The sequence below is a fragment of the Panthera leo genome, chromosome C2 (assembly GCF_018350215.1).
Source record: "Panthera leo isolate Ple1 chromosome C2, P.leo_Ple1_pat1.1, whole genome shotgun sequence".
Lineage (NCBI taxonomy): Eukaryota > Metazoa > Chordata > Mammalia > Carnivora > Felidae > Panthera > Panthera leo.
In genome coordinates this window covers 68345661-68360699 of record NC_056687.1, presented here as the reverse complement: position 1 = coordinate 68360699, position 15039 = coordinate 68345661, and the positions used below count along the sequence as shown (strand labels likewise).

General features: G+C 47.9%; 1 protein-coding gene across 2 annotated transcripts in view; it reads right to left on the bottom strand.

Annotated features, from left to right (window-relative positions):
• The window catches only part of PDIA5 (protein disulfide isomerase family A member 5), a 93501-nt gene that overhangs the window by 13590 nt on the left and 64872 nt on the right, over positions 1–15039 (bottom strand). For both annotated transcript variants that reach the window (XM_042955602.1, XM_042955603.1), the window contains exons 12-13: positions 3064–3134; positions 2357–2517 (exon numbers count right to left, since the gene is read on the bottom strand). In XM_042955602.1, coding sequence (XP_042811536.1) covers positions 2357–2517; positions 3064–3134 — 232 coding nt within the window. The remainder of the gene's footprint in view (positions 1–2356; positions 2518–3063; positions 3135–15039) is intronic.

Genomic DNA, 15039 nt, shown 5'->3' with positions numbered 1-15039 from the left:
TTTCCGAGTTCCTAAAGGAACTACTATTTGTCTCTGGGCAAGGCCGCCAACCTCTCTGAACCTAAGTTCCTTCATCAAAGAAATAGGAATAAAAACTCTTGACCTCATAGGATCTGAGGATGAAATGGGCAACAGATACAAAAGCAATTGGTAAAGCCTGGGAAGGTATTGCCACTTATGTGGCAATACTGTCAGTTATAGATCCAAATAACAGCTGGCATCAATAATAAAAACAGCTTCCTTTCTCTGAGTATTGCCACACCACACACCGTGCTAAGCACAATAGTCTAATTTAATTCTCTAGATGAGTCTTTGGGAAAGTGTTGTCTCCATTTTACAGATGGGAACAGGCTTAGTGAGGTCAAGTAAATGGCCCAGGGTCACAATCTAAGCACAGGTCTCTTAGACTTCAAAGTCCATGTTTTACCCTCAGTGCTTTTCAGGTGCTCAGCAGCAGAGAGACTGCAAAGAACAGACACAGCTCCTCTGTGCTCACTACCTGCAGCCAGGCCTCTCCTGATTCCCTCAACTCTCCCACCACAAGTGCAAGCACCAAGAAACTGCCTGAACCCCACCCTGTTCAATCCTCCCAGGGTACCAGCTCTGGCACCAGAGGGAGGCTGGAGAGGCAGGTGTGAATGGCAACCTGCTTCTGACGCCAGAAAACCCAGAAGAGGGAGTACCTTGTCCCTTCTGGAAGTGAGCCACCACTCGCCTCTGATCCCTAAGAGGGAGGCCAGGCTATTCTGAGAACCTGCCCCCAGTGATGAGCAGGACAAAGTGGGAGAAGCTGAGACTAGGACCTCGCTAGTGCACCCACCTCTTCCCAGGGGTCTCTCCTGAACCTAGTGGAACCTTCGTTCCCATTCTGTAAGTGGGTATTTCTCAAAACACTATGGCTGTGGGTTCCATTCCCACTTCCTGAATCAAAGCTTCAGGGACAGCAGCCCCAGGATCTGTACTTCAAACAAGCACCTCAATACAATGTGACACATATATACTCCTAAGTTTGAGCACAAATGTCCTAACAAAGTAACTCAATCTAGATGCTGCTATTTTGCTTGGTTCTCATGTCACATTTGACTCTAAAGTCTTGGTTTTCATATGAGAATACACTATGCTTTGTACCAGGGACCTCAGCAAAGGCTGGAATATGTCTTCTTTTACTTTATCTCCCCTGCCTACCCAGTGCTGAAATGAGGAAATATTCCCAAATATTCAAGGGGTGTGTGTGTGTGTGTGTGCGCGCGCGCGCATCTTGGGGGAAGGGTGTAGATAGGAGAAAGTCTCCTTAACTACGTCCTAACAATTTCTGCCTCTCAAGCAAGGCCTGGGACTTCCTCCATTTCCCAGGGTACCTGTGTAATGGTTCTTCTTCCTCATAGGACAGGGAAATGCTAAGAACTGCAGGTTCCAAAGACCTTGGGTGAGGAGGAGGTCCTTGGGCTAGTAATTATGAGGCTACTCAGGTTCTCTGGACTTGCAGGCTGTTATGGGCTGAGTTGTGACCATACCCACCCCCCAGCCCCCATTTATATGTTGAAGTCCCAGCCTCCAAGCACCTCAGAATGTGACTGTACTTGGAGACAGGGTCTTTAGAGAGACAGTTAAGTTAAAATGAATTCACTGAGATGAGCCCTACCCTAATCTTACTGGTGCCCTTCCAAGAAGAGGAGATTAGGACACAGACACAGAGGGAAGACTGTGTGAAGACGTGGAGAGGAAGAAGACAGTCAAGGAGAGAGGCCTCGGAAGAAACCAGCTCTGCTGACGTCTCATCTTGGACTTCTGGTCTGTGGAACTGCGAGAAAATAAACTTCTGCTGTTAAGCTCCCAAGTCTGTGTTACCTGTTGTGATAAATCAGCAAACTAATACATACACTGAGGGAGCTCTTCACAATCTGTATTGTCAGCCCCAGACCACCACAGGCTGCCTCGTGGACACATTACCGGAGGCCTGGTCAACCACCAGCAGACCTGGTCCTGAACGAGTTCAGCTCGGAGTGTGAAGAGCTGTGTGTGTCCTCCAGCCATCAAAGCAAATGGAATAAAATGCCATGAGGAAGCCTGGGGCTAGGTCACAGGGAGAGGGGGTGGTCTAAGAAGACAGACATGCCACCCGCTGCACTGGTGCTGGTGAAACTGCATCCAGGAAGGCTACCAGTGACGTGCTGCGTGAGAACATGTGGCCAGCACCCCAGAGGTGGCTTTAGAATTGGAGAAATCCAGTCCGCCTTGGCTCTTGTGGCCCTGAGCCAGGGTTAGCAGCCTCTAAGGTTTACTCTGTCTCCTCCAGGCCTGTTCCAGTGGCCACCAGCCAGGAGTCAGGTTGTGCTACTGAGACCACCACACTTACTTTCGCATCCACTCAATAAAGTTCTTCTTTGTTCTGAGCGCAGGCACTGCATATTTCTCTCCGTTCTTAAAATACTTCAATGTAGGAAACTCGGAGATGTGGAATCTTTCTGCCAGGGCCTTGTTGACAGTGGCATCGACAGCTGCAAGGACACCAGAGCTCTGGGATGGGGGAGAGGCCAACCATGCATGACAGCCTCAGACACCGTGCTGGAAGAAGAGGAGCCCAGATGCCAGCCCCCCACCCGCCCAGGGCCTGCCAGTGTTTCACTGGGAGTGGCTGGCTCCCTGGGCTCATATATTCCAGGGAATGACTGCACACTAGAAAGTGCATTATTTCCCATTTGTGGGCTGAAATGGACTTTTAAATCTTCCCTGCCAATTAGGCTGTGTAGACTGTGGCCATTCCCAATAGCCAGGGTCCCAGAGCAAAGAGAGAGAACTTTGAGGCTTCACCCCAGAGCCATGACCTGGCGGAGGCCGCATGGACAGTGTGGGAACACGACCCCGTCGTCTCTCTGCACCGCTCCATCCCTGCTACAGGCCCCACTGTCTACAACATGTGTACTCAGGGACAGTGAAGTCCCGCAGACCTCAGGGATCAGGGAAGTGGCTGCGGAGCCTGCGCGGGAAAGTCACTGTGATGATTCAGGTCACTGATTCTTCAGAAGAAAATGGTGGTGGGGAGGTTAAGAAAAGGAAGCTTACGTCTGCTTCTCCATGGAGGACTTCTGCTGCATTCTCAAACTCTGGCTTCATTTTCTTACAGTGACCACACCCTGTGGGAAGAAATCAAGAGAAAACATCCCCATGGCATGGAGGCTCCAGTGATGCCCCTGCCTCTGTGCAACAGCTGGGCCCTATTCACAGACACCAGGGGGACCTGAGAGAAAAGAAGCAGCACCAGCTCAGAGGCAAGAAATCTTTTCCCTAATCCACTTGGTAGAGAGGGGAAGGTGTGCAAGAGGCAAAAAAATGAAGTCACTACATGAAAAAGACTGGCTATATGTATCTATAGGTCCTATACTGGATATATACATATATAGGTCCTGTGTGCCAGGCACTGCTATAAGAGCTTTATATCCTCACAACAGCCCTGCAAGGTATAACCTGATTATCTCCATTTTATAGATGAGAAAACTAAGGCACCAAGAAGGTAGGGGACTGGCCAAGGCTACTTACACAGCCACAGGTCACAGAGCCAGGGTGCGAACCCAAGCAGTGTGGCTGGAGGCCACAGTCACAGGCAGTGTGTGCTTCCCAGCACCACTACCACTGCCATCCCCTTCCCCAGGGGCAAAGGGAGCCCGAGGCTTGAACCGGGAATAAGCATTCACAGAAGCAAGAATACATTCCAATTGTCCCCACAGGGGAGGATGTATGATATGACAGGCACAGGGATCAGGCCTGTCATTTCCAAATGCCTATTTCTTCATATAAAGATTGCTCTGCCCTCTCCTCCAACCACACACATGCAGTAACATCATGAATAATAAAATTTGATACATTAAAAAGTAAACAAACACTTTGATAGGTGATGTCAGGACATTTGTACATGGCTTTCACTTTAGTAGAGAGTACTTTCTGGCTTCTAACACTGCAGGGGCTGTGAAGCAAGGAGGTCCAGACTGGCTCAGGCTCGGGACAGCTGAAAGGTGAACCTGGCTGTGTGGGGGCCACGCGTGAAGCAGGCTAAGCAGAAGGCCTTCTCGTGGGGGTACGGCTGTGTGGAAGCCAACAGCACTGCAATTCTGTAGCTAACTTGGGAGAAAGGGAGGCAGACAGACATACCAGTATTAGCAGAGGAGACCTCCCACAGCCTCCAGAAGCCACCAAGCCATGGGAAGGGCTTTTCTGCTTCCATCTGAGCACCTGGCTGGGGCAAAAGTTCCTGTCTTCTCCAAGGTCACTCCTGCAGAGCTCAGCCCCAGGGGGTACCAGAACACAAACATGTCCCCTCCACCCCTGCCTGTTCTCAGCTTCCTCAGTCCACGCTTACCCGTTCCTCCCAGGGACAAGGGGTTCCACAGTGGCTATGCTGCATCCCCCCCTCCCCCACCCACACACTGATAGTAGAAACTTTAAGTGACCATGCAGCATCCAGGCCAGAGCCGTCAAGCCCCTCTTTGGACAGAGCACTCTGGGGAGCCATGAGATGACTCAGTGGATAGAACTGTCCCTGATGGAATTCAGTCCAGGGAGCAACTACAATTCTCAGTGGCACCAGCATTTTGGTCCTTCTCAAATGGGCCCAAGGATAAGGGAAACCTGTGGGTTCATGGTCTGACTACAGCCCACTCAGGATGCCATGAACCATAGATCACCATGACACTGAAACATAAGAACATCATTTGCCAGAAATGAACATTTAGTGCTATCACAAGCCATTAGTCACTTTCTAAGCAATCAGGTTACATAGGATTGTTTTGTTTTGTTTTGGTTAAGTTTATCTAGAACTGAAAACACGTTTTCCCCAAAGAAACAATTTCATACACAGATTCTAGGACGGTTCTCAGGAAGGACTATAAAAACCCATTTAACAGAATGTGCCTGAAGCATATATAGCATGCAGTGCTATTTCTACTTCACTGAACTGTCCCCCAGATGGAAAACACACGATCCAGCTCCGGACACCACACAGGCCTCTGCCTGCGGCGAGCAGCTACCCACAACAGCAAGAGAGAGCATCTTCCTCAGCTCAGGGTGGGACTCTGGGCCTTCTTGGGTCACTGACACTCTTAAGAATTTAATAAAAGCTTCTCCTTCCCTTCTCCCAGACGGATGCGTATGAAGTCCAAATTTACGTATAACTTCATAGGGATCCGATCCCCTATCTGGCTCACAGACCCCAGTTAAAAGCCAAGGCACACAAGGCCCAACTCCAAGGCATTCTTTCCCATGGGAGGTGGGGCAAAAGAGCACAGAGCTGTCCCTACAGGTGTCCAGGCTCAAGTGTCCATTCACACCAATCCATGTGTCAGGAGTAATGGAATATTCTACGGAAGAGTCTACTGACTTGACGTGGAATATGCTAAAATGAACTTTTTTTTTCCTGGTTCTCACTAAGAGCAAAGGAGTAAGTCATTCTCTGGAGCTTATGGTCAGGATGAAGGGGTTCTAGAATTCTTAAAGTGGACCCCCACTCCTTCGGCCTGCCTCCAGGCTGAGAGCTCCTGGCAGCCTGCCCCAAGGGATCACCCATTCTCCCGTTCCCAGACTGGCCCTTCCTGACTGTGGCGGTGGAGGCTCACCTTGCATGAAGAGAAGTCAGGAAAAGGAAGCTCAGAGGAACTCCTAATGCTGATCTGTCACCCAAGAATTCAGCCTGCCCTGGAGAAGAGGAAGTGAGTGACCGGGGTCACCCACTCAGTCCAGTGGAGACCTGGGCTCAAGGCTCCAACTGGCCTCTAAAAAAGGCAGGAGTGGCAGGGAGACTCGCCCCTGACTACCCTCTCCCATAAACAAGATATGAATGGTATCGTCAGGCCAGTGCCAGCAGGGCCCATGGTCAAGGTGGGCAGTGCGATGGACTGGGGACTAGGGGAGGGAAGACAAAGAAAAGCCAGCCATTGCCACTGACAGAAAACCACTATTTCTTTCCAAAATGTCCCAGTCAATGTGACAGGACCCCTGAAGATAAGAGAATTCACCTTCATACCTTTATCAAGTTCTGGCCCTTTGATGCCACTGTCCTACTGGGGTAGCAAATAGACTTCCATATCACCTGCTAGCTTCTATCCGTGGTGGGCCAGAGATGGACTCTGAGCCTGAGAATTGGCTCACTGGGAGGAAGGGTCTATCACAGACATGGGAGGGACAAGTGGAAGATATGCCAGGAAATGTCCAGCCTCTTTAGTTTGCACTCATGCCTCTCTCCTGGACTTCCGGCCCGGTCTCCCAGGACTCTCCTTAAAATAATAAAAGTACTTGCTCACTGTACTGGGCTTTGCCAGCCCAATGAGACAGACGGGACAAGCTCATTAGAGCCAGAGATGGGCCCTGACATGGGATTGAGGTGGATCTTCTGGCTGGAGTTCCCATCACTGTGTCCACATGACACAAAATTCCCCCCAAATTCTTCTGTCCATCAGCACCCACTCCTCATCATCACAGCCCTTGCCCTGATGGACCAGGCATCTCCACACAGTGCCTACCAGGCTCCGGCCCCTACCCTGAGTCTTTGGTTCATTCCATCCCCACCAAACCAACCATTTCTCTTCTACTCACAAAGTACTTATTCATATATTTCCATGGCATTTAATTTCATACTGCCTTGTGACTGTTATATTGCTGTCTTCTGATATTTAGGAGCAGCCAGGACATCTTTTCAAGACATAAATCAGATCAAACTCTCTTGGTTATAACTTTGCAATGGCTGTCCATTACAGGTACATCAAAATCCAAACTCTACCATCGCCATAAACTGCACGCCATCTGACTCTCCCACCCACCGACCTCAGCTCCTGTCACCTCCCTCCTGTCCTCTGCTCTGCAATCTGAGGCCTTCTTTCTGTTCTGTCAGACCAAGCTCACTTCTACTTCACGGGTCTTCATGTTACTCTTACCTGGAACATGTCTTTTCCCCATGTCTGTGCACAGCTGACCACTTTCACATCATTCAGGTGTTAGCTCAAATGTCACTTCCATGGAGAAATTCCCTGACCATCTAATCCAGAGGAGCCTCACACCATCATGTTCTCTTCCAATATCCTATTTATTTCCTTAACTGTACTCAAAACAACTGGAGTAATCAGGAGGTGCCTATGGTGGCTCAGTCAGTTAAGCATCTGAATCTTGATTTCGGCTTGGGTCACAATCTTGTAGTTTGTGAGTTCAAGCCCCGCTTCATGCTTTGTGCTGACAGAGTGAAGCCTGCTTGGGATTCTCTCTCTCCCTCTCTCTGTGTCTCCCCAGCTTGTGCTCTCTCTCAAAATAAATAAATAAACTTTAAAAAAACAACAACTGGAGTCATCTTCTTACTTGAACCTGTCCATTCCAACTGGAATGCAAGCTCTGTACAGACTTGGCTGTGTGTCTAGCTCACCACCATATCCCTGGTACTGAGGATGGCAGTCAACACACATTTTGGATGAGTTAACTTCATGCCTATACTGTTCAGGTTTACACCTGTGCGCACAAGGTTTAACTGGACTAAATTCTTTTGGGGCAAGAGTCATTCTTGTATCCGAATAGTTGCTAGTTTGACTATTTAGTATAACTGGCAGCCAAGCCAGTTACTGGGTACACACCCACCCCCTGCCCACCATTTATTCACTTCTGCTCCTTACAAGGTCTGTAAAACATCTCTGGAAATCTCCAACATCTATGGATTTTGTTCTACAGCTTCTCCTTCATACCCTAGAGTACTCGTCCCCTTGCTTACAGCACCAGTTCCCTCTGCTTCCTGAACAAGATACGAAGGCTAGGCAATAAACCTCTGTAAAGAGAGTTATGACAAGGAGAATGACCAGGCCCCAAAGAAGAGAAAGGTCTGGCCAGACGAACATCTCCCTTGTTGGCACCCACCTGTTCTGGAGCTCTGTGGGTCCTGGGCAGTGCCTGCCTTGACCCCAGTCCCAGCCTTTTGGGCCTGGCCTTCAGGATGTCCTGGCCATGGGGGCTGCGTGAGAGCCAGAGGAGGAGGTTACAGAGCAGAAGCAGGACTCCAGCCCACTGAGTTTTAGTGTCCTGATTGTGATTTGATAGGCCATTAAGTTTTACTGCCAAACTTCCTTGTTGGGTTTTTATCATCTGTGTAAGTGCACTTATGCTGATTTTCATGACCTGGCACAGGGGCTGCGTGTCAACTCCTCGAGCACATTCTTTTCTGGCTGTGGGAATGTTAGCCTCCCGTCAACCCCAAGCTTTCCAATTCCTCTGGATTACACCAACTTTAATTATACCTATGATTTTATTACAGACCAGCTATGGAGACTTCCCTGGATCCTGGAACCAGGATTTTCCAGGGGACCAGATTAATCTGGAAAGCTCCCATGTAACTGGGACCCTATAGGGAGCCTGGATTTTCCTATCCACATTCCTGCTGCCTTGCCTGGAACTTGGCTGAGAGCATGTCAGGGAAGTGGGGCTCCTACAGATGCTAGCAGACACACTCACATTTTAACACTGTGATGAGTTCCTCCAGGGACCGCAGGGCTCTTTCAAAGCTTCTAGCTGTATACACAACAAAGCTGACTCATAGATACTCACAGACACTCTGGGGGCAGGCTCATACACTGACGGATGACTCCATCCATCACACAGCCCTCTTCTTGTGCAAAAAGAGAGTATTTTTTTTTTTCTCTTCCTTTACATTAGTGGAAAATGTAGATAACAAGCTTTTAAATTTTTTCTTCCAGGCTTCTATCCTAAGGAAATAATCTGACATGTGGACAAATATTTATGCATGAAACTGTTCTCTGCAGTGTGATTTATCATGGGGAAATATGGTAAACAACTCGAACCTGCAACATTATGGTGCTGGCTAAGTAATTTATGGTGCCATTATACAATGGAATATTATGTGACCACAAAAAGCATGTACAAAAAAGAATTTTTAATAACATAAGAAAACACAAGATAATTTTAAGAAAGATGTAAAGGAAAAACATGCATGGAAAAAAGGACTTAAATAAAATTAGATCCTTTCTTCCCATCTGGTACAACAAGATGAAGAATACAGAGGAATTAAAGAACAAGATGAAAAAAACAAAAATATTAGAACAAAATGCAGGGCACTGGTTTTATAACCTAGGGATGGATTTCCCAGGCAAGCCATGAATCCCAGAGGTCAAGATGGGGAAAGACAGGCTTGCAGAAGGCTCAGGGGTGCAGGTTTTAATCCTGGCTCTATCTTTTTGGCTAAGTGACCTTTGGCCAGTTTCTCAACCTTCTGGTGCTTTTCTGTCCCAACCTATAAATTAGGGATAATCATGATATCTACCTCTTAAGATCTGTTGTGAATATCAGATGAGTTAGTAGATACAAACTGCTTAGAACAAATGCCTGATCCATGGTAAGTGCTCCATAAATATTCTACTTAACTATTTGACTACAAAAAAGGAAGCTTTTGTACAATGAAAGGCACCATAAAGTTAGAGCTAGTAACAGACTACAAAGAGAACACGTGGCTCGCGTGAGAAAACATATCAAGATTACTATCGATAAGTATAGAGTTCCAGCTCGAGAAGAAAAAAACCCAGCAGAAAAATGGACAAAGGATACGAATAAGTGGTTCACAGAAGAACTACAGAAGGCTGACTAGCACATGAAAGGATGCTCAATTTCTCCAGAGGCCAAGGAGCTGTGGGCAAGTTGCCCTTTTGCCCAGTTTGGCAGGAATTGAAAAGGCGGACAGTATCCGTGGCTGGCAAGGATGCAGGCTGTCACACACTGCCAGGTGTGGCAAAGACTTTCTGGAGGGAAGCTGGCAGTATCTATCAAAGCTCAAGCACACTCATCCTGTGGTCCAGAACTTCAGTTTCAGGAGTGAGTCACGAATATTTAGACATGTTCCCGAATACATATGCTTACAAATGTTCACTGCACTGTTTAATCAAAGACTGGTGGCCAATGTCTATCAATAGGAAATGGTTTAAAATCTATATCTCAATTATTAAATACTATTCAATGGTTGGAAAGATCGAGGTAGATTTATATGCCAACATCTACATGTACACAAAAACATCTTCAAGACCCACTGGTAAGTGAAAAAAAGCAAGCCACAGAAGAAGACAGGAAATGATACTATTAACATAAAAAACCTAAACTCAAAACACTGATATTTAGGTAGAAGCACAAAAGGAGGAGAAAGATGTTCCAACTGGTAGCAATGGTCAACCCCGGTAGGGGCTCAGGGGAGGGAGTGGGGACTTCACTGTTCATACTAGATTCTTCTATATCCCTTGAACCTTGCGTTGCCAATAATAAAAACGTTAATATTATCCTTACGTTGTTTGTGCAATTAAAAATAAAAGTGATAGCATGAAGGACTTTTATAGCATGATAGTTACACAAGTCCACACATGTCAGAAAAAAACTCTATTTACCTATATGTTGATTAAAAAAATTAAAAAAAAAAGGGGGGGGGGAATAAACTAGAAAGAATGACGCCAAAAAGTGACAAGTGGTTGCTTCTGGATAACGGGATTGTAGGTGGTTTTTTTCTGCCTTGATCATTTATACTTCTCTGTACCTTCTAGATTTTCTATGAAGATCATATTAATTGAGAATAAGACAGAAAGTAAGAAGCAGAAAATCTGGAGTCTGACAGGGCTCTGCTACCGAGCCGAGGGAGACAGCCCAGCTCCTGGAAGGCAGGCCAGGCCCAGCAGCCTCCAGCACACGTTTCCAAGAAAACCCCTGGACCTGTTGCCCAGGAACGCAGGTGGATGCGGCAGGGGTGCACGGGGGGGACAAGCTGCTTCTCGGGGACACCCTCCCTGTGAGCCCCCCTTTGTTCCTTCTACCAGCCCCACGTAGGTGACGCTCCCTCAGGTAGTGTCCTTCCGTGGCCCAATGCAGGGCTGCAGGCACACAGACAGGGGGGAGCAGGTGGGTGTTCCTGCAGCCAAACACACAGTGACAAGAAGATGAGGACAATGCATTCTGACTTTTCTCCTTCAGGAAGTTGCAGAAAGAAACAAAAGGCTCCAGGAGCAGCAGTAGTCCGTGTTCGGCCACCACACCCTTTTTGGACACTGTCCTCTGTGGGGTCAGAGAGCTGGGCCTGGTGCTGCAGCCTCCCTCGTCCATGCCAGGCCCCACACTGAAGGCCAGATGGATGCAAAGGGGGAAGCGCTGAGCCATGGAGGGTTGCCCCAGGGCTATGAGTGAGGCCCCCACTCTATCCCTACACTGCACAGCACACACCCTCCTCTCAGAGCCCACTGCTCACACTCAGACTGTCCTCCCCAGGAGGCTCATCCCAATTCCGGAAGGCGAGGTCCACGGAGCAAACCTGCTTGTAAATCTCAGCCCCTGTCGTTCCCTCGGTGTGATCTGGGCCAAGACTGGAGCTAACATAGGTGGAGGGCCCTGCACTGTGCTGAGCCTGTGCTTATTTGCTCAGTGATGACTCAGGCATCAGATGTAGAGGCTGCAGAAGGATCTGTGTGAGGTTGCTAACCCACTCCAGCTAGAAGGCAAGGGTGAGGGAAAGAAGGTAATAAGGCAAGAGGAGAGGCTGAGGTGGAAAGTAAGTGGCAAGAAAGCTGGAAAAGACAGTAAAGAAGCAGGAGGCCACTGGAGGTTTGATAACAGGCAACAACAGGGGCTTTTCCTGCCAAGAATCCAGGGGGTCAGCTCCATAGGTACCCTGTGAAAGTTCAAGCACAGAACCAAGTGATTTGCTTCTGGAACGTACAGATGCCAGGGAGCACCCGCCTGGGGCAGGCATCAGTCAGATGGAAAGCTGAAGATCCTTTCTCTTCCTGGCCTTTCAGAGTGGAACTGGGAAGCATCTGACATTGAGCAAGCACATACTCTGTGCATAGAAATAACACTGCAAAGAGGGACCATGACTCTTTCTGGGAGTCAGTGTCAGGAATGTTAATTTTCTTCTCTATATTTTCCTATATTATCCCTTTATAAAATGTACATACATCCCTTTTTAATTACCAGAAAGTCAGAAAAATAAATTCAGCTTTTTAGTTTGAGCCCTATTTCAGACTATTGGCATCTTTAAAAATCTTAAATGCAATTGTTCAATATTTTAGCTAGCTATCCTTTTTCCAGCTCTAACCCTTGCAGATTTAGAAGTATGCCTTGTTTTTTAGAGTGTTAACAAAACTGTTGAATAAAAAACAAGTACCACCCTCTAGACAGAGCCAGGCCTGACTCACATTCATTCAGCACCAAGGAGGTGCTCCTGTCAAGGCGACCCCATCCCGCCCCTCTTATCCATACAGTCAGGAAAACAGAGATTTGCTTTTGATAAAAGAAAGACGTGCTAATTCACGAACTCAGTAATCATGTCCTAAGAAACAAATCAAGCACATCCAGCAGTCCTTAGTAGAAACTCTGGTCTCCTGTGTTGAAAGATCCCAACTTGTTCTTCTAAGCCTCCAAAACGATCTGCTTCTAAACCACTTCCTGTTTGCTCTGGGATGGAAGCCTGTAATACTACTGATTTCCAGCATTCACCTTTTATGCACTTGGGAAAACTAGGACAGCACTGCCAGTCTCTGGCCTCCTGCCGTTTGTCCTTTTTCCCAGGTCAAATGCCACAAAAGTGGTTTCCCAAGCACTGCAGGTTCTGGGGAGCACTCCAGCATCAGACGTACAGCTAGGCAGCCAAAAGCTCAGTGCTTGCGGCTCTCCTCTCTTGGGTTCCGAATTCTCTCAAAACTGCGTGCATTCCCTCCCTTCTCAGGTGACAGACCATGCTCCTGGATACGGAAGTACTGTGCAGAGAGATTATCCAATGGGAAGCCATTCCCCTCTGATGGGAACAGTAACAGGCAGCTCATCAGGAAGTTTCCCCTCATGCTATTGCCCTGATCCCTATCACTGCTGGTCCAGCAGAAATAAACCCACACACGCACACACATGCACAGCCAGGGGGATAGCAGGTACTTCATCTGGGAACGCAGGGGCCCTCGCAGGCAGACACCCACCAGCAGAAGCCGCAGACGTCTCCCGTTTGCTAAGTTTGAAATCAGAGCCCCCTCAACAGGGCTTTACACAGAGCAGGGTGGCTTTCAAAATATTTATTAATAACAATGACTAATGGGGAAAACAAGAGCCATCTGGTTTCTAGCTCTCTTTCTCTAATTTAGCTCTAAACAACTTTATTAGTTTGTTTTCTCATTCTTTAAGCCCTTATTCCATGCCCACAGATGACCTTGGGTGGGGGAGGGGTGAAGTAATGAATAAGATCCTTCTGGTTCAGGGAGGGAAGAGGGTAAGGGACAGACAGGTTCCAGGCCCCAGACCCTGTAAGCATCAGCTACTACAATAGACTGCTCACAACCAAAGACTACAAGAAAGAACACAGACAAAAATTACCCAGTGTGCAACCCAGGTTCTTAAAAAGAAAGGGCTTAATAAACAATTATTAAACAATTCCAATATGGGGCGCCTGTGAGCCTCAGTGGGTTAAGCACCTGACTTCGGCTCAGGTCATGATCTCGTGGTTCGTGAGCTCGAGCCCTGCTTCAGGTGAGCCCCGCTTCTTTCTCTCTCCCTCTCTCTCTGCCCCTCACTCACTTGTACCCTCCCTTCTCAAAAAACAAAACAAAGCAATTCCAATGTATCTGGTACATATTGTTTTGGAATAATATACAGGATTCATCAAAGGGGTCCATACTCTTCACGCTGAGATGCATAAACCACAAATCACTGCTCACACCATTCTGTACTGTGTCAGGAGCTGGGTAGGCTCTCTTGATGCAGGCTGCAAGGACCGACACGCAGGGGTGACATTCCCAGGGAGGAACTGATCACAGTCAGCCAGTACTGCTGGGACAGGGATGCAGGCAGGGTGATCCCAATTCTAGACGCAATGTAACTTGCTGCCAGACTGGCTTCCATCAGCAGCTCTGACATGGGTGGGGAGAGCACATCTCAGCCAGGAAGACACTGCAGGGCTCACTGGCAGGCAGCTTTTCAGTTCCTGCCAACCGCAGGGACACGCTTACTAAGGCCCTGGCAGGGCTGGGGGTGAAGTGCTCCCAAGGCCCCATCATCACCCTTAAGCAGGAAGCTCTTTGAAACTTAGTTGTTTGCGTGTTTTGTCAGTTTTCTTGAAATTCAGAAAAAAGGGTATAGGAATACTTTCCTTTGGATTCTCTTAAAAATCTGGCACTTATTAGAAAGAAAGGAGCTGAGGAAATCCCCAATGGTGATCTGCTTGTGAACAGCTCCCAACTAACCAAACCCATGCGATACAGCAGAGAAAGGGGAGGGTGGGGAGACCAGGGCTCAGCAGTATAGGACTTACAGAGCAATGTACAATTTGTGCCATTTCTCTGTGAGACAGTCTCCTTGTCTGTAAAATGGGGCTAATCATACTTGCCTTTTGGCACTGTGGGTAAGGTGAAAGGTGACCCTAGGGGGAGCCACTTTATCACCACAGGGTGATACACAGCTGTTAGCATAAAGATCCCTACACTTGCGACGATTAATACTGCATTCTCCTCACTGAATATGCCTCTATGGACAGGACGGTTTATGGCACTGATCTACAAAGTAGTTATTTATAGGGGTGCCTGGGTGGCTCAGTCGGTGAAGCATCCAACCCTTGGTTTTGGCTCACGTCATGATCTCATGGTTTCGTGGGTTCGAGCCCAATGTCAGGCTCCGTGCTGATAGTGCGGAACCTGCTTGGGATTCTCTGTCTCACTCTCTCTCTGCCCCTCCCCTGCTCGTGCTGTCTCTCTCAAAATAAACAAATAAACTTTAAAAACTAAAATAAAATAAACCCAAAGTAGTTATTTCTTGCTTGTTTTTCTTCACAATCTCTTTCCTGCCATCACTGGACCAAAGAGCTGGCAAGAAGCTCTAAGAGAAGAGCATGCCCCGCCTCCCATCTGTCCCAGGGTGCCGAGGACCCTGGGCACCCATGGCAGTGGGCCTGACTTTCCTAGGAACTCTGTGTCCCAGGGCTGTCATCCCCTTGCTCACCCCTCCAGGAGCAACCTTCACCCTCTTGGAAACAAATTATAATCAATTTCTCCATTCTCC